Genomic DNA, 26,609 nt, shown 5'->3' on the forward strand with positions numbered 1-26,609 from the left:
TCTAACATATATTGAATCCTTTAATCATTTCTTTTTTTGTGTTTTACATTTCCAACTTCAATACCCGTCTCTCTAGCTCCCGAAAAGGCGACGGGAAAGTAGTAAATAATTTTTATCTCCATTTTTTAACTGCCTACTTCCTACCTCTTCCGGAGCGTCGTCCACTTCCGCATAATTTATTATACATATGGGTTTGTTTTTGCTGTTTATTCCACTGGTTCGTGGTGGTATATTGTTCATTATCGTATCACGTCTTCTTTCTATCTTATTCTCCGTTTCGATTTTATTCTCCTTTGGTTGCACCTGCGTGTGCAACCACTAATTGGAATACTAGTAGGTTCGACTCTGATTTTAATACGTACTTTCTTGAAACAGCTTTACTACAATATAGCGCGGATGCTGTAGAATGAATAATGTTTTTCTCTGTTCTCTCTAACGTTAAACGACTAGCCTCATATTGCGTCGTTTTTCTATGTTTGTTGCACATTTTTGCTGTCCCTTTTTTTTGTAGTCGCAGGATCTCGTCAAACTCGCATAATCATATCCATCATCACGAAAGAAGGCAGCGATTCCTCCACCCTTCCTCTTACATAAACATACATACACTCATGCATACATACAATTACACTGGAGTGGAAATAAATAGTCCCAAAGCGGAAACTTGATACACTGATGGATGAAAAACAGGTAGTTCTCTTGTTTCTATTGTATGTATTACGGTTGTGAGAATTGCTATTGGACATAGTTGTTTAGTAAAAAATGCTGTTGCTATTATTATAAAAAAACACATACACACGCACACGCGATGGTAAAAAAAAGTTAGAATATTTATCCTTTTATCCAGCTAACTTATGGCCCTAAACCTCCTTCAACATCGACAATCCTAAGTAAAAAAATCCTCTCCCACCAGAGAAATCAAGAAAAGATTAGAATTTACACTTTGCACACAATAAGGGTTTAAATAAAATGTGATTTGCAATATAAAAACGCTCCTCTTCCGATTATATCGAAGGAGTACGTTTTTCGTAAGAGTGGAGTTTGCAGTGGCCATAAAAAAAACCTAGTATCTCTCGGGCGAAGCACGTGCGAGTCCAATGAAAAGCCTAAACATACTGGTCATAAGCATAACTATCTTTTAGTATCACTAAAGCTAAACACACACTGTAGTAGTAATAGTAGTAGCAGTTGCTGCAATTGTAGTCTGCCAATTGCTACAAATCCCTCACGTACAAATATATTTGTATTTGCGCTTTACACGTCCCGGGTTTGCGGTCGGAACTGTTTGTCGTGGAACCGGCTGTCCAACCAAACAGTGCACACGAATGTTTTATACAAATAATCTATTCTGCTTTTTAATACTGTTCCCGGTGCGAACAACCGGTTGCACTAAAAACCAAACAAAAAAGACCGTTAGTCCTTTCTTTCAAGGAAAATTGTAACACCTCAGCACTGCAGCAGTTAGGAGTTTTAGAAATGTTGAAAGGAAATGGCCACTAATACTTCGTCGAGGGAAGCCACGGTTACCCGGCACTGGGAGCAGCCCCCTATTTTTGATATGATCCGATTGATTGATGTGCGCGGGAACGAAAATGAACATTTCACTTAGATAGATGGCCAAGAGAGAAAGCAGGGGTACGTTGAAAATCAGGGAAAATCTTGCTCTACTAATGCATTCTGCATTCATTCTAGTTGCCTAATGCACTCCTTTGCTTGTATTTCTAGTCTTTTGTCGCGAGAAACCTTTTTAGTCAAATGGCACAGGGTATCTTTAAGTTGTTTTTATCAAAACAATATGATGGTAATAAAAAAAACGGTGATAGAAAATAAGTGTTTCGGTATGGTTGTTTTTTTCCCGGTTCTCACTTCTTTCTAACTCTACCTAGAGGGCAGGGAATAGATCTATTATTTTTTCTCTGACATTTCGAAATCGTGTCGGTAAAATTTTCACAAAATCCCATTCGAGGATTAGATTGATTACTTTACACTTAGCACAAACCCATAAGGATGTTCACCTGGTAAAAGATCGACTTTAGTTGTTGTTACTATGGAGGGCTAGTAGAAAAAGAAAACTCAAACTCATTCGAAATGACATTTGCCATTCGTCTTCGCCTACTTTAACATCGTTGCCATACCTGCGAACTTACTATGACTAGGTGCCTGATACGAAGATGACGACTGCGACGAGGTGGATGCTAGATGGAGAGATGATTTTCCTTTCCCTCCGCCACCACTACCGCCACCACCACCACCGCCTCCTCCACCTCCACCCCCGCCACCAGCACTGCTACCAGCGGCACTTGATTTGGAGGACTTTTTGTTGGCGATCCGATCCTGCAGCTTCTTCAGCAGATCTTCGATGTCCTCGAGAGAGTAGGTGTACGCGAGCCGGCAATGTTTCGTCTGCAGGCCACCATCGGCCAGATGCTTCACCGCGTGCTTGAGGCAGTAAATACGTTCCTCTTCCTCCTCCTCGTCATCATCGTCGTCGTCGTCGTCTTCGTTCACCGACGAACTGCGATCCTTCGCCGAGTTGGTCACTTTCACCTTCACCAACGAAAGGTATAGGTTCGCTCGACACCGTTCGCATTCGAATTCCTCCAGCGAGACGGTTTTCTTCTTTGATTCGATCTTTTCCGACTTAGTTACACCTTGTTCCTTTGGGCCGAGAGGCGAAAGAAATGAATAAGTAAACGATTAAATTTACATGGTGTGGGGAGCAAGCTTTTTCCTACCTTCAACGTTTGACGGTGCTGCTTTTCCTTTTCGTAGATACCAACGATCATCGGGTAAGCCTGCACGAGCGTATCGTGGTTGCTACGTTGATCGTTCGCGATCGCAAAGAGTAATTGCTCCACGGAAAACATTGTCGGTTCACAGCTTTCCTGTATATCCTGTCGAAATTAGACGTAAACAAATCAACACGTTACACAGTTGGCTTTAGCTGTAACTTTGGTTACATTTGGCAGGTACGAAGGAGAAAGCCTAACTGACAGGCGTTTTGTTGACCCCCAAAAACCGTGCAAATAGTGTCCACTTACCCTAAAATCGTCCTTTGCCGTGTCGAGCCAGCTGTTGGTGGCAAAGTAGACACTCTCGGACACTGCGTACCCGGTGCACAGGCTGGAGGTGTACGCCCGCGGGAATACCACGACGAACTGACCCGGTTGCTGCTCGGTCCGGCAGAGCGACACGTTCCGGTCGGTAAGCATATGCGGCGGCACCATCGCCGTGTCGCACGGTAGCCAGATCGTTTTGTTTTGACAGTGCGTCGGCACCAGCACGGTTAGCGCGGCTCGGAAGTTGGCGTTCTGATCATCCGGAACACCGTACCAGATCTTGTTTGCGCCCGTGTGCAGATACTCGATCCAAGGCAGACCGTGTGGGTCCCGGTACCAGCAGCAGGCACTGAACAGCATGCCTACGTGCAGCGTCGGGATGGTTATGCCCATCACGGGCCCGAGTGAGCGCAGAATGGAGCCACTGTTGTTCGTGAGCACCTTCAGATTCCACGGATGCTTGGCGCACGATGAACCCTTCACCTTCGGGTTGGGAAAGCCGAATCCGAAAGCGCTTGAGTCGATCGAGCCCGAGTGAACGCACACGTGGCTATCGCGGACGGCCACGTGGCGCCAGTACTCCGCCTCGATTTCCGCCACCGTCGGCTCGCTGTTTTTAAACCACAGCGACATGGTGTTGCGCGCGATGCGGAAGAACTGGTTCAGCGGCATGTTGCGCCCCTTCACGATGCACTCCATCGAAAAGTCCTCCTCGTCGTCGTCCTCATCTTCACCGTCATCGTCCTCATCGCCGTCGTCGTCGTCGTCCGAATCGCCGCTGTTGCGTATCTCCGAACCGACACCCTTGTCCGCGTTGCGCCGTGCTTTCGCCTCCCGCTTCGCCCAGTCCGCCTCGACCTCGTCAAACAGCTTCTGGCGCTCGGCCGGCGAGAGCGTGTCGTACGGCAGCAGATACTTGCAGTAGATGTCGTCCAGCTTCGAAACTCGATCGTGCGCCGCCTTCGGTATGCACATGTCCTCCGAAACGCGAGCCCACCGTTTCTTTTCGATCACCTCCTTCAACCCACCGAGCTCTTGCACGGTGTGATAGAGCCGGGGCAGGTCTACCTCCATCCCACCGATGACGGGAGGTGCCTGTAGGTTGATGCTTTGCGTGGCCAAATACTTCTTAATGGCGGCGTACTCCTTGGCGCTCGGACCCCACCGGTGCAGCATCTTGTGCACATACTGGTTGTACGCCATGAAACGCATGTCGTCCGCGATGCGACACTCCGGTTTAAAGCTCGCCGGTGGAATGATCCGGCAGATGCCAAACCGTGACGCAACCGGCGCGATCCGTTCGATGTATTCAACGGGGTCCTGGAATTCCTTCTCGGTAGGCTTGAACACTGGCGCCTCTACCATCTGGGCGGGATCGTCTCGCCGCGGAAACACGGTATTATTGTCAGGGTTGGGTGCAACGACCGTTTCACCACCCTTGATCTTTGCATTCGTCCCACCAGTACCCGTACCAGCAGCTTTCGTCGGCTTCGAGCGCTGCGAGGATAGCGACGAGTTGGAGTTGATGCGTGACAGACCACCACGAGACATCGGAGGTTCGGCGCTGTTGCGATCCTCCTGTTGTTGTGCGGTTATTGCAGCAGCTTCGGTCGATTTGAAGCGTGGCTGTACTGTTCCGATCGGGACAAGTTTCGCCAGGCCTTCCTTGCTCAGCGCACAGGCCGTTGATCCGCCCGCCTGCGTCAAGCTTTTCACCAGCTCCTGCACGTTCATCGAGTCCGGCAGAGTGGTCGGATTCGAGCCCATCTCAGCCTTGGTCACGAGTTTCGCGTGCATGATGACACGCTGGTTTGGACCGTCCGGTCCTTCGGTACCGAGCTTCACGGCCACACCCTGGATGAGCTGATCCGCCGATTTGCCACCACCCGCCGATCCACCTGCACCGGCCGCCGCCGCTGACGAAGGTCCCTGTAGTGGAATGTAGAACGTTTGTCCACCACCACCACCACCGCCACCATCCGCATCCGTATCGCTCGCGGTACTCGGCGGTACTTCCGGTGTAATTCCCGTTCTCTTCGGCGTTTCATCCTCCGACTGCTTTTTCTTGTCTACTCCACTTCCCGGTTTGACATTTTCGTTCGATCTTGAATTCGCTTTCGGGAGACCGCTTCCCCCAGGCGCCTGTGCTGGCACGGAGGAGGATGATTTTGTAAGCTTGTCCTCCGGCGCCACGGGTGTTGGTTCACGTTTAACGCCACCACCGGTTGCGGTTGGTTCATCACGGGCAGATGAATTGCACGATTCTCTTCGACCAGTAGCAGCACCGGAATGCTGCTGCTGTTGCCTCCGGAAGGGTGTCGCAACGGGCATAAAATCTTCCTCCTTATCGAATGAATAAACGCTCGGTTCGTTGACGGGGGAAAAGGCGCCAAACTTGTTACTGTTCGATTGTTGTTGCTGTGATGTTGAGGACGATCCCGGTGGGCCAGCAGTCGGTACTGTAGGACGCGATGTTGGGGTCATCGTTTGGGATTGGCTGGGTTTCGGTGTCGGCGATACAAGCGGATCTTGTTTATACACCGGCGTTCGGCCAGTTGCCGTCCGATAGATTGGCTTACGATCGGCGGGGGTTGTGGGTGTGTGAGTAGTCGCCGGTGAGCGTGATTGTGGTGCGTTGTTCGTCATCGATGAGGAGCCACCGCCCGATGTTTCTACTTTCGATTTACGCGTCTCTTTTAGCTCACGTCCCTTCCCACCGGTCGTGGTGGGAGTTACCGGTTCCCTTTTTTGTCGTCCGGTCGGTGTAGTGCTAGTTTCACCCGCGGTCATTTTCTTTCCAGCAACATCACCGGTTCCGGTGGTCACAACGGAAGGAGATGTTATTACGTCCTGAGCTGGCACTTTTCCCGAACCGGCAGCCGACTTCGGCTGTATTCCGCCGCCGGGTGTTTGTCCTTTCGGAAGGTCGTTTTCTTCTTTCGTACGTCCATTCCCAACGGTAAGAGTTGCGGCCACTGGTGTGGATGTGCCGGTCTGCACAGGTACAGATGCAGAGTTTGTCGCAGGATCACCCGACACTCCTCCTCCAGGCGTCGGTATATTCAACCGTTCCCATTGCGCTGTCACCGGACCGGAAGTGGATGATGTTGGTGGTGCTAATGGTGATGGTGCTGGTGGTGGTGGTGTACGTGGACACGCCGACGCTGATCCCCGACCACCACCGCCCGGTTCGATCACTTCTAAATCATCATCCTTCAGGTCGTCCTCTATCGGCGACCAGGACGATTCGTCGATCCACTTCTGTATCTGTTCATGCGTCATGTTCACCTTCGCCTTCCGTCGGTCACGCGGCGATAGATTCCCTCCCAGCAGCGACTCTGTAAGTACCGGAGGGCCGAGGGGCGGTTTGTGCACCGAGCCGCACTTTCCCAGCGTGCACTTGGTATCCAGCGGACCGGAGCTTTGCGCCAAACTGACGCTTGCTATGCCGAAAATTTTCTCCGACTCCTCCTTGCTCGGTAGCAGGTTGCCTAGCAACGAATTGCCACCAGTGCCGGGTGACTTGACTGGCGCAGCGGCGGCAGCTGGGTCGGTTGGTGAGTGACTCTGTTCGAAACCTTTCAGAAAGTCGGATTCGTCCAGCGCTACCGGTGCCGGTCGATTAAAAGGAATGGTGTCCACGATGCCGGTTCCCGACGGCGGAGGGACAGTCGATTTGTCCAAAAAAGAATGCCCTGCTCCTCCTGGTACATTATCCACTCCGGAGGTAGAGTTCAGACCAGCCGCTGGCTTTACCACAGCACGTGTAAATGGATGCTGCGTCGCGGCCGCTTGCACCGGAGACGTTAGAACGGTCGGTATGTTCAACACCTGCGGTATCTTAATGGGACTCTCGCTTGCTTCCGCCATCGTCGAGAATGGTTGTGTATTATCCAGTGATTTGTTTAATCGAGAACCGGCAGAACTATGGTTAGCATCGGGTGGTTCCTTCGCTGAGGGAGATTCATGTGGCGTACTGTGGGTCACCACCTTCGGACCACCGGCCTTAGTCGTTGGAGGGGTTTTCAAACCCAACGAGGTGACGGTTGGAGTAACAGCCACGGGAGAGGATGGCGTTGTCGTACCGTTCTGTTTACCCACTGGAGAAGTTGCCAATCTTTTCGGGGTCCCTCGTGGTGTGGATGATGCCGGAGAACTTTGCTTAGGGGTTTCATCCGCCTTCGACTGGCTCGTGCCTTGCTTTCCGCGGGGAGATCCCGCGTCGTGCTGCTCGCTTGATGGACTTTCCACCTTCTGGCCTTTGGCCGCCTTTTTGCCTGGACTAGGCTTTGTTGCCTTTGCCTGCTGGCTTTTGCCGCCTTTCGCCTGCTGCTGTTGTCGGATTTGTTGCTTTTTGCGCTGGAATTTACTCGCCAATGGTTCCTCGTCGGAATCGCTAAAACTTCGCTCCGCCACTTTCTTGCTATCCTCCTCTTTTTCTTCGTCAACCTTGGCTGTGATTTCAGGTTCGGGTGGTAGCTTTTTCTTCTTAGCATCCGCCTGCTGCTGCTGTTTATTGGCCGCAGTCTTTGTGTTTTTACTAACCCCGGCAGCATTTGCCTTTTTGCCCGCGTTTGCCTTGAGTTCGTTTTCCATCTGCTCCAGCTTGCGCACGTTCGGTAGCTCGAGGCTATCTAGTGAGGAGGCATCGTCGTCCGATTTATCGTCGTGATTGAGCCTCCGCCCGATCAGCTCCATATAGAGTGTGGCGGCTTCCTTCGTTTTTCGCGACGGTCGTCCCGTTCCCAACGATTCCACCGGCGTGGAAGGAGCACTTTTCGGCGCCTTTTTCTCCTCACTCTCGCTCGCTACACTCGTGCTGATGTCCGGTGTTTTGGCAGCTGGCGTTTCTCTTTTCTTTTTACTTGCATTCGCTTGCTTTCGACCACCGGCAACAACAGGACTTGCTTCTGGGGAAGAAAGCTCCTTTTCATTGTTCAGCTCATGCGACTGGGTAGGCGTTTCTTTCCTTTTTGTTCCCCGTTGCTGTTGCTGCTGCTGCAATTGAGGAGTCTTCTTGCCAGTCTCACGCAACTCAGCCGACTTTTTCGAGCTTATATCCGAACGCCGGCTTACCACCGACTCTGATCGGCGCAGCTTTTTATCGGGCGTTTCATCGGGCTCCTTTTCTACCACCGGTTCCGACTTTCGGCTTCGTCCGGAGCGAGTAGTTTTGCCGACCACGGCCACGGCAGTATCCTTCACCAACGATCGTCTCTCCGTGCGAGCGGACCGTGAAAGTGGCTCATCGTCCTCGGATGAATAGTCAACCGGTGGATCTGGCAACGGAGACGGTTGTTGTTTCTTTTCCTTCTCCTTTACGGCAATCGGAACGGGTGATGACTTTCCTTCCGCTTTTCCGGACGATTGAGTCGCTGGACCACGCAGCGCGGAGAGCCGCGTCGTACGCTTTTCCCTTCCTTCCGATTCCGTTGCTCCGGAGATTGTTTGCGATGGAGATTGTTTTGGTGTCTCCGTGGTAGACTTTTTGGCCCCGCTGCCGGCTCGTCCCGATGTCGTTTTGGCGGTTTCCTCCGTCGGTTGTTCCGGGGATGGGGACTTTTTACTCTTGTTAGGAGCTTTCACTGAAGGTTCCTCTTTCATAGCTGCTTGCGTCAAGTCACGTTTCGTCCGCGAGTTCTTTGTCGGGAGTTGCACTTTGCTACTTTCTCTGGCAGGACTCGGACTATCAGCCACAACGGATCCACTACGAAGACCGCTTTTTCGTTTACCACCTGTTGGGGGTTTCTTCTTAGCTTTATCTTTTGTCTTCGGTTCATCTTCAACGCCATCCATATCTTCGTCGTCGTTATCATCGGTTTCGATGCTCTTTTTCGGTACCGGTTTTTCTTCATCGTCTGATTTTTCATCTTCGGAGCTCTTCAGCGGTTCCTTCGTGCCCGTTTTGGACGATCGAGTGCTTACTGTAGCAACCGTAGTGCCCCTTGTGACTTGCTTTCCTGGGTTTGTTGCCCGCAGCTTGGCCACCCGTTGATCGTGATATTTTTTCCTCAGTGCTTGCATTTTATCCTGCGTCCGCTTGCGATCCGGTCGTGCTTCGGCCGGATGCTGTTCGGCCCGTTTTCGTACCGCGAAAGGCATATACGTCGTCGGCGGAGCGGGAGCTGCGACTAACTTTTCCTCTTTCGGTTCCTCTGCACTGCTCCTCGACGCCTCCGGTACGGTTTCCTTTTTTTCCGACACCGAAGGCGTTTGTTTTTGACTGTTCACTTTGGATGATGATGATTGCACAGCGTTTTCGGTTGGTTTCTGCCGGCTGACGGCGCTTGCTCCGGTGGTGCCGCTTGTGCCGGCAGTAGGTTGGTTACTTTCACTGCTATTGGATGTAGCGTTTGTGGATTTGTTGAAGAAATCCAACGCAGGCGGTAACACGGTCGTATTACGGAAGCAAAGAAAGGTCAGAAAATCTTCTGTATTTGGGCGCATGTTTGGCAGCAGTTCTGTCACTTGGGGAGTGGATTCTGCACCCGAGGCTCCCCCGGTGGCACTTGCTGTCGTTCCATTGTTATTGCCGCCGCCCGTACTGTTTCGATTGTTCTGGCCATCCTTAGCCGGTGTGGGTGGCGCGGTTGAATAATTCAAATAAGAAGACGAAGGAGCTCCTTGACCTTGAGCAAATTTACGTTGTGCGTGGACTTTCGGTCTGCAAATAAAACAAAAGGAGAATTGCAGTGAGACGAGCAGCATTCACTACGTCTAATATGGACTACGAAAATATGTTCCACCAATTGCTGACGAAGATATCTCTGCATACTTAACCGAGTCACCTAATATTTAAAACACGTACCGCTTCGGTATATCCGGAGGAGACAAATCCCGTTCCACCGCCGCACTGGAGGCTGGTCCACTACCGCCGGACGCATTGGGACCGCCGGTTTGCGGGATTGTCGTCACCTTGCGACGTCGTTTACCTTCCTTGGAAACAACCATTGTCGTAACGCGCTTACTAGATTGCCGTCACCCCACACGTAGATCGTCAACACTTTTACCACCCAACCCTTCACCAGCCGGTGTTATTTGCTTTGCTTACGCACGGAGCAAACAGGCAGCCTGCCGCGCGTAGCTGCTGGAATCGAAGCGCGACCGGAACAAAGCGTAGTTTGCCGTTTCGCTGCATACGTTATCGAAGAATGATGCGACCCTCACACGCACTCTATTTGCCAATTGCAAAGCACCCAATTCTCCGTACGTCTTCGCCCCTTTGCCACATTGACTTGACTTTTTTCGTTCAGCAAGTCGTAAAACCAACCAACGCCAGTCTCCGCGCGCTACGACATCAACGCTTCGGCTGCGCTGGGGTAAGCGGATGATATTTCCATTGTTTTTTTCGCCGAACAAGCTACGCACTTTACTCCGAAATGTTTGTCGTTTAACAACCACTCCTTTAATTATGCTTTACCGCAGTGTGTTTTGTGATCATGAGTAATAATAGAAGCCTGTAGATATCGAAACTGAAGCATCACAAAAAAGATACCTGCGAAAATCACTATTCATTTTTGGCAGCGATCGAAGGCTTTTGACTTCCAGCTGTCAGTGACGCCATCATTGGTCAGGGTTGTGTACGACACAACTTTCCAATGAGAAATGTTTGAATAAAAAATAAACAAGAATGCACAACTAACACATTCAAAATATCAGCAACTAGATAAACATACAGTTATTTTACAAAACTATTGTTAAATTGCCGCCTTGTTGTTGAACAACGCTTTAAAAAGAAGCCACAGTTTATGGTAGTTCCATCGTGCACTACAAACCTTGGGCTTCCAGTGGCGTTCGTGTGTCAAAAAACTGACGAATCAGATTGCGTTGCAAAAGCGGCGAAAGTTTGGTTCTGTATACACTTGTTCGTGAATTTATTATTCCTGCCGCATATAGCCGCATTGTTTAAGGAACATTTGATCCAGTTTTCGTTTTCGAGAAGCTAGAGCTCCTGCTAATACGAACCGAGATACTCCACAAATCGCAACATAATGGCAGACAGTGCTGGGGAATGGTGTCTGATCGAAAGCGATCCCGGTGTATTCACTGAGTTGATAAAGGAGTTTGGTAAGCAGTTGTGTAAAGAAACACATTTCTGATATTAAACATGTAAATTCTACCCTTTTACTGTGCTCTTCTTCAGGCGTCGAAGGTGTTCAAGTGGAGGAGCTATGGAGTTTGGAAGAAGGGAACTTCAAAGATCTGGAGTAGGTATCTGGGGTGGGGGATGTTTTGCCGGCACTTTTTTTTTACATTCCTTGTAACACTCTTATTTGCAGACCAATCCATGGGCTGATATTTTTGTTCAAGTGGGTCAAAGATGATGAACCAGCTGGATCAATTGTGCAGGATAGTCGGCTGGAGAAAATATTTTTCGCCAAACAGGTTATCAACAATGCGTGCGCTACACAGGCGATTTTGAGCATCTTGCTGAACGCGGCACACTCGGATATTCAGCTCGGATCCACGCTCACCGATTTCAAGGACTTTGTCACATCGTTCGACGCGTACAACAAAGGACTAGCCCTCAGCAACGCTGGCCAAATCCGTACCGTTCATAATTCATTCGCTCGACAGACCCTGTTCGAGTTAGACAATAAGAATGCCAAGAAGGACGAGGATGTGTTTCACTTTGTCGGCTACGTACCTATCGATGGAAGGCTGTACGAGCTGGACGGATTGAAGGAAGGTCCAATCGATCTCGGTCCTGTCGGGTCGGGACAGGATTGGCTGAAGGTGGTCCGACCCATCATCGAAAAGCGTATGCAAAAGTACACCGAAGGAGAGATCCATTTCAATCTCATGGCACTAGTGTCGGACCGTCAGATGATCTACCAACGACAGATCGATGAACTGATGAAATCGGACGACAACGAGATGGAGACTGATCTGAAGCAGGAAGAAATCACGCGGCTGAAGATGCTGGTCGAAGAGGAGGGGGCCAAACGTAAGCGATACAAGGTGGAAAACGTTCGCCGCAAACACAACTATCTTCCGTTTATCGTGGAGTTGTTAAAGGTACTTGCACAGAATGGAGAGTTGATGCCCCTCTATGAGAAGGCCAAGCAGCGCGCCCTGCAACGAGAGGCGACACAGTCAAAGCAATCATAAAATGATTCCTTCCGTTTCGTGCATTTCATTTCATAATAAAATTTTCTTTCATATTAGGGTGCATGCATCCACTGCGGAAGATCTCGAGGATCTTGTTTATATTTTTTTTAAGCCTTTGGAAAATGGGCCCTCCTGGAACACGTAAGCTGTCATTCTTGTCAGCGTTTGTATTGATATTTCGGTGATTGCACTGTTTGTAAAATCAGTCTATTGCTAAAATGGCTGAGGAATTAGCAAATGACTATTCCGGCTATTTTAAAGCGTCTAATTTGGACCAGGAGGTAAGTAAGCACAAACAAATCTTTAGGCTGCTTTTTCCAATTGGCTGTTTTCTTTTCTCACCCAGCTTAAACCCATCACGGTAGGCATTGATCGAATGATGCTGCGATTGGAAGAGTTTGAAAACCTACTGGAGCTCGTGAAGGCAGAATCGGCCTTGGCATTGACCCAGAATGTACCACAAATGCTGGCGCTTCAGCCGGAACTAAACAGCCTTTGTGATCGTATTGATAAACTAGAACAGTTCGTTGGGCTCGTCGGCCGGAACCTGGATGCGGTAGAGAAGCAGGTCCAGATCGCCGAAGAGGAATTGGACATACCGGACAAAACGATAAACGTGCTGTTGAAATCGCTCAATATTTTCGGCAAGCCAAAGCAAACGGAAAAGCTAACGAATCGTAATGCCAATGGGGTATATGAGCCGGTGCCGGTGTTCAAAACGGAACAATTCTTTCGACCCAACGGCCCAGAAAAAGAAGATAAGTTCAGCAAAGAAGAGACGCCCTCTTGTGAAGACTGTGATACTGGAACACCAGAAATATAAGAATTAACGCAATGCATTCTGCTAAATATACGCTCCGTGTAAATATTTCTGTCTTTTCATACAAAAATCTGTAGGCGAATCCGATTTCCTCCACGTTCCGCCAGGTGCAATCTTGTTGATGTAAAAACTGACATCAAAACAGTGCCGTATGTCGCCGTGTCAAACGTCAGCGCACAGAACCAGCGCCGCGCTGGTAATTTTGCTGCAGGTAATTTACCACGCACGGTAGAAGGGGTTTCTCTTTTCTCCTTGCTTGAACCAATAAACAAATCCTGCTCCTCAGAAGCGCATTCTCCAGCTGCTACCGTGAGAAATGTGAAAAATTGTTGCTTGAAAACGAAAGTGTACGGCACACAGGTTTCATCGGGACAAACAAAAACATCGAGACCCGAAAAACAAATTTGAATGCCGCCGAAACAGCAGTGAATTTACACAAAGGTGTGATATTGTACAGCTTAAGGTCAGTTTTGCGATGTAACTGTAATTGCGTTTGTTTGTGGAAAAAAGTGTTGCACGGTGTATTCGTGGGCTCTAGGTGGGTAATTAAATCGTCCGCCTTAATGCCTTTGATAAGAGCAGCGCGATAAGGATTTTTAGCGGGTTTAATGGACCAACCCCTTTGATTATATCGTTTGGTATTTCCGGTTTGGCACTCCAGAGTTAGTCTTACGGAACTACCATATGTTACCTTTTATCTGAACTGGAACTTCAGAAGCTTATGTTCAATATGTTTCGGTATTACAAATGACGAAACGTGGCAACTTGGACTTGCATGCCTCTACTAACAGTTGATTTCTGTTTGTTTCCATAGGAACGTTGCTACAACGAAAGGAGCAGTGCTGGAAAAGGAGTCACTAGTGATTTGCAGAATGATTAGAAATCTGCTTCAACGAACATGCCGTTTGATGCATTCCTTCTATTAACGCAGTATTGAGCTACCGTACATGTGTCAGGTGAAAAAAAAAAAACAATCGTTACTTATCGTGCCATTTTACCACACGAATAGCATCTGTCGAAGTTTCACCGCCTTCGGACGAGCAGTAGGCCTTTGGCGAGCCATTCAGTAAGCATGGTCAACATCAAGTATGAACGGGTTAAGCAAACGACGGACCACGAAGCTGGCACCGGTGAAGAAATTGAGCTTGCGGCGAACAGGCGAGCCGTGGACCACCTGCAGCAGGACGCTTTGCACAATCACAACCACAACCAGTACCACCAAAGTAATAGTTACGGGCACCACAATCAGTACATCGTGGCGACGACCGGTGGGAGCGGAAAGTCCTATGCAGATGGACAACGTAAAAACGGATTTGCCAACCGGATCATTGTCACGCTGGTGCTGATTGTTTGCTACTTTGCCATGTCGATCGGGTTGACGTTCTACCAGCGCAACTTGCTGCAGCAATTTAAACTACCACTGTTTGTGGTACTTTACCATTTGGTAATTAAGCTGATGCTTTCGGCGTTGGTACGCTTCGTGCTGCGTTGCGTAACGAAAAAGCCACGAATCCTGCTCGACTGGCGAACGTCGGTGAGGAAAATACTGCCCACTGGTTTGGCCAGTGGCATCGATATCAGTTTTTCCAACTGGGGACTCGAGTTGGTAAAAATATCACTGTAAGTAGAGATATTTTGCATCGTTTCGAAGAATGGTTTCTAACATCTTTCTGTTTTCATATTGCAGATACACAATGACCAAATCTACTACCATAGTCTTTATTTTGATATTTGCTATATTGCTTAAGCTGGAAAAAAAGGTACGGCAATGCAGCTGTGTGATGTGTTGCTCAGTGAATGTATAATGTATTCTTTTTTCCTTCACAGAGCTGGTCTCTGGGCGCTATCGTGATCATGATTTCCGGAGGTCTCTTTATGTTCACATACAAATCGACCCAATTCGATGCGCTTGGGTTTTCCTTCCTTTTGTTTGCGTCGCTATCGAGTGGCATCCGCTGGACGTTTGCACAGCTCATCATGCAGAAGTCAAAGCTTGGGTTGCACAATCCGATCGATATGATATTTCATATGCAACCCTGGATGATTCTTTCGGTGCTGCCCTTTACCATCGGATTCGAGGGTAGGCATTTGTCTTACGTTGTTTATGCTATTGCGCTGGAGATGAAAAACGATGTTTGGTTCGTTCACAGGACAAAAGCTAGTCGAAGGATACTATGTGGTGCAGACGATGGCCCAGAGCGTTGTCGTGGATATGTGGCTGAAGATTTCCTTCGGTGCTTTCATAGCATTCGCGATGGAAGTGAGCGAGTTTATGGTTCTCACGAACACCTCCAGTTTGACCCTGTCCGTTGCAGGAATTTTTAAGGTAAGGCAATTTCTGACTGTATCAGGTACTGTTCATATCAAATGGTCGAAGACGAGAAATGACGTGCATTTTACCAGAAGTAGGGAATCTTTATTTCGCATTGACCTTTGTTCTCTCAAAGTGGAAATGGAGAATGAATCTTAAGCCTACGAATGAAAAAAAAAATTTTCCGCACTATTTTGGTGCTTCTGTAGCCTCCTGGACAGCTGGAGGAGCTGGCGCTGGTTCTGCACGCAGTCCCCGGATGCTTATGTCGTACACGATTTCTTCAATCTTTTTGACGTCGTACTTTAGCGCGTCGAAGCGTTTTCGCAAGGAATCATTTTTAAGATTGAGCAGTCGAAATCCTGAATTAAGATCGGCTACGAACTTGGAAATCGTCAGGGGTTTCTCATAATCTCCCAAGATGACAGAGTTGACTGCATAGCGGCTCTGGAATAATAATGAAACATTAGAGATGCGACACAATGGCAAGGCACGGGTTTGGCATTGATAATCTTACCAGTTCCGACGCAAGTTGCAAAACACCCACTAAATAGTCCTCGATATCCAAATGGAAGCCATCCTTTTGATCAACATGAACTGGAAAAAGTCGAAACAATTGCTATTAAATAACGTTCCTCTATCGGGTAGAAATTGAATACTGAATCAATACTCACGTCCAAGAACCTCAGCCGCTGTTTCCCGAGTGACGAGGAAGCCTTTCTCCAGGTAGATGGTGAGCGCGATAAGGAACACAATTCGCTGCGTCATAAAATGCCAGTGATCATGGTAGCGGTAGTACTGTCCCACCGGGATTAATTCTGCCAGCTTCTTGTACCCGGTGCGGCATGTGTCGAAGCGTTCCCTGGCGGTAGCACAAGCGGCCGACACGTCGGAAATGCTGCTGTGAATAACTTGCAGTGCGATCGCAGCCTCCTTAGCCGCCTGGTCGATATCTCGCACGATATCGCGTATTTCCTACGGGAAAACATACCATTCAGGCGAACAATTAGTTAGTCAACATGCGCCACAACCAAGCGTAGCCGGCTACGACGTGCCGATAAAATGTTGTGCGTAAACAATCTGTACATACCGTGCGTAGCTCCTGTTCCTTCACGAGATAATCGTTGAAGCTATCGAAAATGTTCTTTACGTTACTTTGCATCTTGTCGGTATCGTTTTTCCGACGAATGAATGTAAAAACAAGTTTTAGTAGAGCTAGTGCGCCAACAATATTCCGTTTGCTTCAGCTTTGGGCAATCGTTTGTCAAACAAGCTGTCTCTGGTGACAGATGGCGTTTTTGACGGGAAGTGCAAGAATGAGGAGCGCTCATGCAAAGTAGCATGGATGACATTTATTTCAACGAACATTTTTATTAAAAATTATCTGATGTATTTATTAATATTTTGTTTCATTTAGGAAATTTGTCAACTGGTGCTCGCTGTTAAGCTGAACGATGAACATCTTAGTACCGTGAACGTACTCGGTTTGGTGATGTGTCTCGGTGGCATTTGTTGCCACGTGGTGCACAAATTTTTAACGTATCGCGAGGAAAACTCCAAACTTGGCTCATTGGCTTCGGTCGACAAAGCCATCGGTTACCAGGAAGACCGGGACGAGGAGGACGATGATGGAAAAACCGGTACCCTAAAGTTCGGCAATGGTGTAACACGTTTCAAGAGCGGCCAGTACCGACCGCTGCTGGTCAACGAGGCGCGTGATGCGGACGATTCCGACCATTTGGTGGTCGAAAACCGTAACTACCTATCGGAGGACAGTGATCCGGGCGAGAACGATGCGCAGGACGTGCTGTTCGATATTCTGAAACGTCGGGAACGATAAACATTCCAATTGGCCGACCGTTGTGCATTTATGTTTGGTTACCCGTTTCTTGTCGGATGCGATTGTTGTGAATTATTAAGCGAATTTGTTATTGTTATAATTTACTTAAGCCATGCTGGTCCGTCCGGGGTCAGCATTAACATTAGTTAAATGAGTCGGGTTGGAACGCTACCGTTGGTTTCCTATTAACTAATTCCATCTACTTGCACAAGCGACGAACGATTGAATTTTTTAGATAGGTTTACTTAATGTTTTTAAACACGTGCTAGTATTTCCGTCTTGTTTTTTTTTATCACCATGCCATATAGAGAAATACGTTTCAATTTTAATCGTACGAATTAACGCTTGCGGGTAGCTATGTGGCATTTTGTGGTGGGTGTGTGTAGTGTGATTGTTTTAGCAAAGAAGTAAATTTAATTTGTTCCTGAACGCTTAGTATAACAGATTACAAGCTAGTGTACGGAGGAACGACTGATACAACAATGCATAAAGTTGATAATAGAGGTATTTTACTACTTACTTTTAAAATCTACGTGATGTTATTATAATTTTTAAAAATAAAAACAAACAACGGATTTGTTGATGCGAAGGCTAGTACTGTTTTTCAGAAAGGATTTTTGTTGTAGGAAAAAAAAACTTATTTCTACATGTGTTTGATCTATTCTACACACAAATCAATTAAAATTACTACAACGACAACCAAATTAAATTAAAACAACATGATATATCAACCGTGAACAGGGATGCACCTCGTTTTTTCTATCTTTCTTACCAAAACGTTGTAAAAAATATTATTGTGTAACAAAAACAAAATCAATCAATACAAAATAACAAGAAATCTGTATACATACATTATGAAAATATATGAGAAGTGAAGAAATAAACTAATGAATACACACATGTTGTACATCACCTTTCATCAAACTACACTGTTTGCCATTGGGTGAGTATTTGATACTAATCCATAAAATTTTCTTTCTATTGATAAAATTGATGTTTTCCATAAGTTTCGGATTTAGATTTTGGGCTGACGTGTGGGTTTTTTGTATTGTTTTTGAAATATTCTTTATTACTATTTCATTCACTTATTTTTATTATCATGAATTTTGTTGATATTCACTCGTTCCTTCACACACACACAAACCATCTGCACTCACCGTTTTACTTCACGTCGATTATTTTTTGTTTTCTATTTCTAATTCCACATTTCCTCAGTTTGGGCAACTTTTGTTGCCGCCAAATGTCGTCTCTTCCCATAACTAACATGGGATGTCTCATGGTAACAGTTACTTCAACAGCAGCATATAGTTTACACTTAATGTTCAGTACAGCTCATACCGTTTACTTGCTTGCTTTTAATTTTTAAGTTTTCTTTCGGTTTTGATTGAGTCCTTTATGATTTTTTCCCTTTTTGCTACCAATGTGACACCGTTTGTTCATACGTTCATTTTTTTATCATGTCTTTTCATGTTCATGCTTCTTTGCCTTTACTTTTATTTCAGATAGTTCTTGTTTAGTTTTTGGTTTCCTTTGTCGATATTTTGCACAAAACCTTTGTTCTGTTCTACCTTATTTTCTTTATCGTTTAGAGCTACAACATCCATGGGGCATTCAGATTCAGCGGGATCGACATAGAATTTGTTAGTTTGTGGGGCTGTGCTTGAAGAACGTTGTTTCTTACGCTGGAATACTTATTTGTGTATAACTTTCATTTCAAGAGCTACCAATTTTCCGAGAATCGTTATACATGCCTAGTTTCTTATAGCACTCTCTCACAAATCTTTCTCACAATTTTGTTTTGATTTAAACTTTAACTAGTTGCTTGCTGTTGACCTGCTTAACGCTGTTGGAAGGACAGTTGAATTTTTTGTTTCGTTTTGTCGAAATAATAAATGTGTAAGATTACCCACGAATTTGTTCGATCTAAAAGTGTAACGCCAAGGAACAAAAAAGTCTACCGTTTGCCAGAACCTGCTGGCATTTGTTCGAAATTTATGTTTCACCTTTGAGCTAGTTTCTTCTACATGTGATGTTGTGTGATGGTGAACGAGCGTAGACGGGTAGGTTCTTATATTACTTCAACTCTAGATGATAAACAAAACCCATGAATGGAGGTCATACTCATGCTTAGCTTTAGCGAAGAAGATAATGTAAGAGATATGATTGTTTGTCTGTTATCATCTCCTAACATGTTTATGTTTTTTTAAATCTTATTTCAATATGTCAGTCCTATTTGGCGTAACTTTCGCTCTTGGTTTTATTCAAACTTAATTTTCAATTTATCGCACTCTTGTCGAATTCGCATTTTTCACTACTTCTATATTTTTTTCCTTTCAAAAACAAACACTAATCGTTTTACGCAAGACTCGATTATATTTGATTCGTTCATGAAGGTGTTGGAAAGACATCTGTCAAGTTTACTTGCATGAGTTAAGCCATTTTTAACCCATTCGCTTAGTGTTTCCTTCTTCTGTTGTGGGGTTATTTTAACCTGTTACATATTTCTAACTCGACTTGAAACTAAAACAATTGTGTTAATTTTGCAAATGTAAATAAAATGAAAATATTCTTATCTTTGCTACTCATTTGCGTTAGCTGCGTAGCTTCAATTTTTCGTGTATTTTGATTGGTTTTAATATATTTCATCATAATTTAGGATTGGCTTTTCCAGCAGAGTTCATAGCTTGCGTTTTGAATGAATCTATGGTTGGTTGTATTTAATTCTAGTTCTGTTTTGTAACCGACCGTAGTTGCTTTTACGAGTAAGAATGAAAAAAAATCTACCATTTGCATGTTATTTAAATGATTGATACCAAATAAAAGTTTTTTTTGTTTCTGTTCTAACACTTATAATATAGATTGGACTTGTCATGCGTCAGAAACAAATAGAATCAAAGGCATGTGATTAAAGAATAAACTTTCTCCTGTTCATGAGCTTATTTTGAAAAGGTTACATTTTGTGACTAAATGAGCTGAGACGTTTGCCGACTTTCTGTTGTGAGACATGTGTTTCAGTGTTTCAGCATTTCGGTTAAATGTCGAGCTACGTTTATACAGTAGGGTAAGTAGGTAGTATAAGAGTAGTGAAGAATTGGTCCTTAGTTTTGTTTCCCGCACAATATGGTCGACGGCATGGCCAAAACATTTGCTGACAAAACTAAGCAAGGATTAGGATATTTAATTTAACAATACTCCATTACACAGCGGGAATCTGATATATCTGTTAAATAACTTAGTTGATCATTTTGGAAGGACGTTCGAACAATCAAAAGAGGAGTAAACAGAAGAAAAAAAAAAAACGGTTAAACACTATTCAAAATAAAACCTAGGGGCACATTCTCTTCAACCTAGAGTGAAATGGGGATTCATTTGTGTTTTTGTTCTCTTCTTTACAACATCGATTCACGCAAAAATTTCTTTCTTCATGAATAGATTACTCCCTGCTTCGTTTCCAGCGGTTTGGTTTTCAGATAATGGTTAATCTACGTGGACTATGAGTTGTAGTTTTTTATTATTTTTTCATCACTTTTGTAATGTTTACTGTTCACTTATTTTATTTCACCGATTTGTCTTTCAATGTCATTGTAATAGTGTTTCGCATCTGTGTGTTCACTTAAACAAATGCACATTTGCTCCAATTATTTAGTTTTTCCTGTAGTAACAGTCGTCATAGAAGTAGCTGTAGTAGTAAAAGTCCTTTCAAATGTGTTTCAAATAGTGATTTAAATAATCATAGCAATTGCGTGTAGAGTGGTACTCGAAAAGTCCTACCATATTGATTGGTTTGAACGTCGATATAAGTAGGTAATGCTGCTTTGCTACATTCTGGGTTGTGGTTTTACATTTTGATTTGTTCGTTTTTTTTATATTCTGCAATTTTCTTGTCTCACTTTTCTGCTTTTTCAATGTTGTTCCAGTTTTTTTTTATTTAGCATTGTTTCTTACATTTTCTATTTGCTACATTTCACCCACTTCCTTTTATTGGGAAAGGATATCTTCAGTTGATTGAGTTGAATTTTTATTTAACGTCTGCTAAGTGCCACTACCGGAAACTACCGGAGTCGAGCACGGTACGATGTGGGTGTGATGTGTGGAACATTCAAGTTTTGACTGCCTTTCGGTTCATGGTTGCGATATTCGAGGAGTGTAGACGGCAATGGTTTTCCAATCCGGGTGGGCTTTCTATGCAGTTTGCAAACACCGAACGATGATAATACACTGATTCAGTATCTTTTCAACTGCCGATCAAACACCGAACGGCTTCACAGTTTCACGCGTTTACGTTCTACACGGTGGACTTTTACACTCGTAAACACGTCCTACATTTGACGTGTAGCGTATGTTGCGATTGAAATTCGGTTACGATCAGTTTTCTCTTTTGCTTTTGCCCATGTAAGGTTCTACCGAAGTTTTGCTACAATTTCAACTATTGCTGCTTACTTTCTATTCTCTTCTGCTGCTTTCGGCGGCTCTGTTTGCAATTTCTAGTGTCCATTCATTCAGTTTCTGTACCGATAACGATAAAAAGAAGGTCTCCCTTTGCCAACCGTTCGCCGGAAGTTTGGACATTGTCCTGGTGTAGATTGTTGAAGAATTTTTCACACTTATGTCCGGGAGGAGATAGAAAACAAAAACAGCTTCTGCTACAAGTTTGTTTTGTAGGAGGATTTTAAAATTGTTCGAAAGTAAAAAAAAAAACCATTTTCTGTACGGCGGTCGATACCAGATCGAACCTACCAGTACCGTTACCGTGTGGAAGGAGATTGGTAAAAAGTTTTTTCGAAAACGGCTTGTTCCTTTACGAGGATATCTTTCTCCAGTTATCGTTCGATCATTTACGTGTATATTATTCTTGTTTATGTCATTCTGCTTGTCTTTTTTTCTCTATGAACGGCGCACAAATCGGGTTGGGAATACATTTTGATATTTTGTTTTCGTTTCTCTTGTAAACTACAAACATGATTTTGTTTTATTGATTCTAACGACGATGCCTATTTGCTCGAGAAAAAAAAAACCAAAGTCCCTACCACAAACAGCCTCAATAATTCATTGAGTGACTGAAATGAGGGTTATCTCTTTTGCAATTCAACACAGGCTAACTTCGGTCAAACCAGCAAACAACTCAAGAGCCATAGTATTGAAAAGAAAAAGTTTTATAAATGTGTGTTGCTTTTTTAGTAAGTGTTAACTTTTTAATTTCATAATCCCTAAATGTAGAACAAAAACCTTTGATCGTACGGTGTGGCATTTTTCACATAGCCATCGTGCACCAAAGATGTTGCATTATAATTCGCAGAGAAAGTATGATATTTAATCTAGTAAAGTTTTTCATAATATTTACCTTATCGAATTAAAACAATAAATAATGTTCCGTGATTGCTATCTAGTTTGCGACAGCGCGTATAACCTCGTTTTTTCGAACTGTTGTCGCCTGCTATGTTTTTTCCCCTTTCTTGTTCTATGTATGCTCGATTATTTAACTAGTTGCATGCGGGTGGCGCCGAAATAAACGGGCTACTCATTTCTATTTCACTGGATTATTTTTGATTTATTTAGGTTTTCGGTTCATTCACAGCAAACAACACATCGTACCGAAATTTGTCCCAATGGCTTTCTCTCGTCCACCTACTCTTCCGTACATGGTTATTTGTTGTTTGTCATATTTTAACTATTTTGCTTCTTGCTTCATATACATACACGTGCTCCAGTTGTATTTGTATGTGTGTGTCTGTGTGTTTGGGTTTATGTTGTATACGATTTAGGTGCATTTTTTGTTTAGCCTATATTACCATCGGCAACTGAGCATCTCCTTACTTCTTCTACTTTCCGCAGCGTTCGCGACTGCTTCGACTGGAACCAGCCAGATTTCAAATTCCTACCATTTTTAACATCATCTTTTTGCTTCCCTTTGTTTTTTTTTGCGTGCACCAAGATGTGCCACAATGCCATACTATATTTAAAGGTTTGCATTTAAAGTTTCCTTTCCATCCATTCCACTGCGTGTATGTTGTGTGTTCTCGTGTATCGGTGTTGTAATTCATATCGTCACTTCGCTCCGTTTGGCGCACGCTTGACAATGCTCGCGTATGGAGAGTGCGAAGGCAGACAGTGGATTAAATGTAAAATGGGTGAAAACTAAAATTAAAACAAAAACAAAATTAAAGAGGAAAACCAGTTCCTGACTTTAATGGAAAAGATAACATAAAGCGAAAGTGCTTGGGTGTTAGTATTCGATTCCCTTCCGTATCTCCCCCGCATCCCAAAAAACGTCCGGTCCAGCGCAGGTAGGAAGGGATAGGTTGGCAATAGCGCACTACTTTTGCCACCTTGTGCGGTGTACTATAAATATTGTTCCTAATCCGGAAATCCGGTTCCGGGTATGAAAGGTTGTCGGTTGCTTATTTTTTTTGTTGCTCCGAAAAGTTCTCCGCAAAGATCCAGTTGTATATAAGTAGCTAAAGTGGATGAAAGTGGTACGACGGTGGTCGGATGGGGTTGATGTGCTACGCGCGCGCCTTTGGTTTTTCTTGTTTGTTTGTTTGTTTTCTATCGTGTTAAAGATTTTTCTTTTTATAATAAGCTCTCCAATTGGGTTTGCGCCCTCCAAATCGAATGATTTCGCCTCGCGAGATGGCACTTACTCGCGAAGTTTGTATGTATAGTTCTGTGTGTGTGTTTTTTTCTTTGTTCTTCAAACTAAAACCACATCCGTGGATCGTCCGCCTTTCGTTCGTCTAGCCTATAGCCACCTATATAATCATAAAAGTAATAATAATAATAATGTAATGCACCCCGTAATTTGCGCTAGTCGCTAGTGGTGCCAGTTTCCTTCGGGTTCATCATGTTTTAAGCACCGTTTCTTTCTAACTAGAGGGACATATTTTCCTACTCCTCTACCACTGTGTCTTTGTTTGTGTGTTATTGTGTTGTGTTGTTTTAGATTTACTTCTCCCTCCTAACACTACATGCTACAACACCAATGCACACTTATCAACGGTTGGATGTTTTTTTAATATTTTATACGATATCTTTCATTTTCCGATGTTTAGCTCTCTCCCACTCTCAATTGTAATCTACGGTGTTTTGTTACTAGCGCAAACGCACTACAATAAAAGGTCTTTCATTCACACCTGTTTTTCGTGTATTTTTGTTTGTGTGTTTTTTTTTTGTTTGCACCATCGCCGCATCATTTTGCGAGTGCGCTTAGTTTTGTTGCCGTTTTTAAATTAATTTTTTGTTCAGTTCCGTTTATTACATTCAAACATAGGCGGGAAGCATCGGTGGTAGGGCAATGAGCAAAAGGGGTTTAGTTTTTCTCCTTCTCCTCACTCTGGACATCATCTTTCCACAACAGTTGCTGCCGTACGGTTGGGAGGCATAATTTTTTCTCCACAAAGGGCGAGCCCTTTGGCCCGTTCTCGCTGAAGCTGGGAGTTTGGTCTTTCTTACGGGGTCTGCCATTTCGGTACCCGGCCGTTGATGGAATGGATGCGGACAAACACAAATTCGAATTGGCTCTAGTGGCGCAGGGTTCCTAAATCGTAAGCGGAAGAAAAAAAGAAAATTCGTTAGTGTTTTATTGCAACTAAGAAGTAGTTTTGTTTAGTATTCAAATGTTTTGTCATATTTGTCATCCTTCAAAGTTTGAAGAAACGCTAGCTCTTTTACCGCTAGTTAAATAAAGTGTAGTTGAAGCATAGAAAATACAAATAACACATTTTTTTTCCTAAGCTAGACGGTTCTCCACCCAATTAGCAAGAGTCTATAAAATATTTATCATCTCCATGTTTGCGCTAGGACATAACTAGAACGAATACCATCTTTTACAATCGACCGATAGACAAATCGTTTCTGTACGGCGGACCATTTCAACTTAATTCTGTACTAGAGTGTGCTTTTAACCATTTATTTTTTTCCTTTACCCAACGTATTGCGGCCGTAGCTGACCGATATTGTACAGGGAAGTCAAATTGGTTAGTTTAAAACGAGTATACATTTTTAAGGTTTTTAAATTAACTTTAACGGCTTGATTTAACACATTTTTCATCAGGAAAAATTAATAAAAATTTATTTCAATAATTTAAAATATTCCTTTTATCAAATCGAGCCGTGTGGTAAGAAAACCATTGCGACAACCCTGGAAAATGTTTTTCCTGTTCTGGCGTCTCTATAAGCTGGTGGTACGAGTGGTACAACAATTAAACCGTACTGCATTGCACGTGCACCCGGAGGAAAGATATGAAATTGCACCGGTATATCGAGAAAATATGTGCACATCCTTCACATTGGACTCCACACACCGCACACGCTGGTTTGTGCGAGTTTGGAGAAACACTCCAGCGAAAGACTCACTCTATTGGCTATTGGTAGAGCACTTGTGCACCAACGGACCTGGAGCTCGATAGCGTTTTGGGCCGAACCGTTGAGTGCAGGTGCAACTGGAAACCCCTTCCCTGCCCGACCGCACAGACACAGTACGTGGAAAGCGATAAATCAAGCGAACATCGAGAAAACCACTAGCCCCCGCGGAAGGTGCACGCAGGAGACGAACGGTGGCTAAAGGTAGATTGAGTGGTTACCATCGAGAGAGAGGGAGAGAGAAAAATTGGTCCCCGATTGGCTCCGGTGATCCCGTGGGCTTATGCGAAACTAATGGGAAATCCCCAGCCATAGCTGCGAGAGGGAAAGTGAAACACGGGAGGGGGTGGTGGGGAACACTAATCGAGGGTCAATCGGTTTAGCGTTTTCGAGCAGAGGAACAACGGAAACGGAGGATAAAATGTACAACGGGATTTTTTCTTCCGATTCAGTTGGAAAACACGAATGAAAAGGGAGAAATGTTTCGACCAACTCGTGGTGGAAAATGGAAGAAGTTGAAATGGAAAATACCATTTGCAAATGACATCGGAACGATGCGTTCGCCTGCCGATGCTGCAAATCCCGAACAAATCCTCCCGGCATCCCGGCACGGTCGGATTTCGGAAAATATGCGATGGGTGCTTTTGCTGGCAGTAAACTTTAATCCGCTTCGACTGGGTATGGGATAAGATGGGATATCGTTTTTTATCGTTTATCGGGCGGTAGTTCTGTGTCATGTTTTTTTAGGTACATACAATAATAATAAATACAAGCTGTTATAAAATTATACTAATTATGCAAATGAGTCTTGGAAATAAAATAAAATAAAAACACACATAATCACAATAAATGTAGATCGGGTTGGAAAGGTGTCCAGAAATCAATCTGGCCACCCTTACCTAGAGCAATTTAGGATCCTAATCCAAACGAATAGTGGAAGAATGCCAAACCGTGAATGTGTACCCCGGATTGACGCATAGGTTTATGCCTATGCAAAATGTCACGCAAGGCAATGGTCGGAACCGTAACACCGTTCCACCGGTAGATGCCCATAAACAAGAATGATGACTCCATTTGCCCACAGCTCTTCGGATCATCCACTATCCTTGCGAT

General features: G+C 44.8%; 6 protein-coding genes across 7 annotated transcripts in view; 3 read left to right on the plus strand and 3 right to left on the minus strand.

Moving 5' to 3' along the window:
• Positions 1-2,018: 2,018 nt before the first annotated feature.
• LOC131282224 (mucin-2) lies at positions 2,019-10,438 on the minus strand. Its single transcript, XM_058311634.1, has 5 exons — positions 9,865-10,438; positions 6,239-9,720; positions 3,039-6,187; positions 2,733-2,891; positions 2,019-2,655 (listed from the first exon to the last, which is right to left on the minus strand). Exons 1-5 carry the CDS (start codon positions 10,005-10,007, stop codon positions 2,110-2,112), a joined length of 7,479 nt encoding a protein of 2,492 aa, XP_058167617.1. The 5' UTR covers positions 10,008-10,438; the 3' UTR covers positions 2,019-2,109.
• A 435-nt stretch (positions 10,439-10,873) lies between these two features.
• Positions 10,874-12,240, plus strand: LOC131284642 (ubiquitin carboxyl-terminal hydrolase isozyme L5). The gene is made up of 3 exons (XM_058313509.1): positions 10,874-11,123; positions 11,200-11,263; positions 11,336-12,240. The coding sequence occupies exons 1-3, from the start codon at positions 11,048-11,050 to the stop codon at positions 12,165-12,167; spliced, it is 972 nt and encodes a 323-aa protein (XP_058169492.1). The 5' UTR covers positions 10,874-11,047; the 3' UTR covers positions 12,168-12,240.
• Positions 12,241-12,336: 96 nt separating this feature from the next.
• Positions 12,337-13,023, plus strand: LOC131281511 (biogenesis of lysosome-related organelles complex 1 subunit 4). The gene is made up of 2 exons (XM_058310845.1): positions 12,337-12,448; positions 12,514-13,023. The coding sequence occupies exons 1-2, from the start codon at positions 12,386-12,388 to the stop codon at positions 12,988-12,990; spliced, it is 540 nt and encodes a 179-aa protein (XP_058166828.1). The 5' UTR covers positions 12,337-12,385; the 3' UTR covers positions 12,991-13,023.
• A 183-nt stretch (positions 13,024-13,206) lies between these two features.
• On the plus strand, positions 13,207-17,554 carry LOC131282665 (solute carrier family 35 member C2). Of its 2 annotated transcripts, none has more exons than XM_058312189.1 (6): positions 13,207-13,450; positions 13,802-14,607; positions 14,675-14,747; positions 14,815-15,067; positions 15,138-15,313; positions 16,716-17,554. In XM_058312189.1, the coding sequence occupies exons 2-6, from the start codon at positions 14,060-14,062 to the stop codon at positions 17,136-17,138; spliced, it is 1,473 nt and encodes a 490-aa protein (XP_058168172.1). In that variant the 5' UTR covers positions 13,207-13,450; positions 13,802-14,059; the 3' UTR covers positions 17,139-17,554. The 2 variants fall into 2 exon arrangements, with proteins under 2 accessions (XP_058168172.1, XP_058168173.1); XM_058312190.1 differs by having other exon boundaries at positions 13,207-13,428.
• LOC131282666 (translin) lies at positions 15,388-16,543 on the minus strand. The gene is made up of 4 exons (XM_058312191.1): positions 16,389-16,543; positions 15,973-16,273; positions 15,816-15,895; positions 15,388-15,745 (listed from the first exon to the last, which is right to left on the minus strand). Exons 1-4 carry the CDS (start codon positions 16,458-16,460, stop codon positions 15,488-15,490), a joined length of 711 nt encoding a protein of 236 aa, XP_058168174.1. The 5' UTR covers positions 16,461-16,543; the 3' UTR covers positions 15,388-15,487.
• A 6,265-nt stretch (positions 17,555-23,819) lies between the features above and the next one.
• The window catches only part of LOC131282671 (uncharacterized), a 96,867-nt gene continuing 94,077 nt past the window's right edge, over positions 23,820-26,609 (minus strand). The window contains exon 6 of the mRNA XM_058312196.1: positions 23,820-24,672. Coding sequence (XP_058168179.1) covers positions 24,656-24,672 — 17 coding nt within the window. The 3' untranslated portion in view covers positions 23,820-24,655. The remainder of the gene's footprint in view (positions 24,673-26,609) is intronic.

Source organism: Anopheles ziemanni, chromosome 2 (assembly GCF_943734765.1).
Source record: "Anopheles ziemanni chromosome 2, idAnoZiCoDA_A2_x.2, whole genome shotgun sequence".
NCBI lineage: Eukaryota > Metazoa > Arthropoda > Insecta > Diptera > Culicidae > Anopheles > Anopheles ziemanni.

Bases quoted from the DNA above. Each gene is read 5' to 3' on its own strand.
- LOC131282665 (XM_058312189.1), top strand. From the start codon at position 14,060: ATGGTCAACATCAAGTATGAACGGGTTAAGCAAACGACGGACCACGAA. The intron at 14,608-14,674 runs GTAAGTAGAGAT...TTCATATTGCAG, and splicing joins GAGTTGGTAAAAATATCACT to ATACACAATGACCAAATCTA. The intron at 15,068-15,137 runs GTAGGCATTTGT...GTTCGTTCACAG, and splicing joins CTTTACCATCGGATTCGAGG to GACAAAAGCTAGTCGAAGGA.
- LOC131281511 (XM_058310845.1), top strand. From the start codon at position 12,386: ATGGCTGAGGAATTAGCAAATGACTATTCCGGCTATTTTAAAGCGTCT. The intron at 12,449-12,513 runs GTAAGTAAGCAC...TTTCTCACCCAG, and splicing joins CGTCTAATTTGGACCAGGAG to CTTAAACCCATCACGGTAGG.
- LOC131282224 (XM_058311634.1), bottom strand. From the start codon at position 10,007: ATGGTTGTTTCCAAGGAAGGTAAACGACGTCGCAAGGTGACGACAATC. The intron at 6,188-6,238 runs GTGGTGGTCGGG...CACCACCACCAG, and splicing joins AGAAGTGATCGAACCGGGCG to CACCATCACCATTAGCACCA. The intron at 2,892-3,038 runs GTAAGTGGACAC...TAATTTCGACAG, and splicing joins CGGCAAAGGACGATTTTAGG to GATATACAGGAAAGCTGTGA.
- LOC131284642 (XM_058313509.1), top strand. From the start codon at position 11,048: ATGGCAGACAGTGCTGGGGAATGGTGTCTGATCGAAAGCGATCCCGGT. The intron at 11,124-11,199 runs GTAAGCAGTTGT...GCTCTTCTTCAG, and splicing joins TGAGTTGATAAAGGAGTTTG to GCGTCGAAGGTGTTCAAGTG. The intron at 11,264-11,335 runs GTAGGTATCTGG...TCTTATTTGCAG, and splicing joins GGGAACTTCAAAGATCTGGA to ACCAATCCATGGGCTGATAT.
- LOC131282666 (XM_058312191.1), bottom strand. From the start codon at position 16,460: ATGCAAAGTAACGTAAAGAACATTTTCGATAGCTTCAACGATTATCTC. The intron at 16,274-16,388 runs GTATGTACAGAT...GTTTTCCCGTAG, and splicing joins AGGAACAGGAGCTACGCACG to GAAATACGCGATATCGTGCG. The intron at 15,746-15,815 runs GTAAGATTATCA...TTATTATTCCAG, and splicing joins TGCAACTTGCGTCGGAACTG to AGCCGCTATGCAGTCAACTC.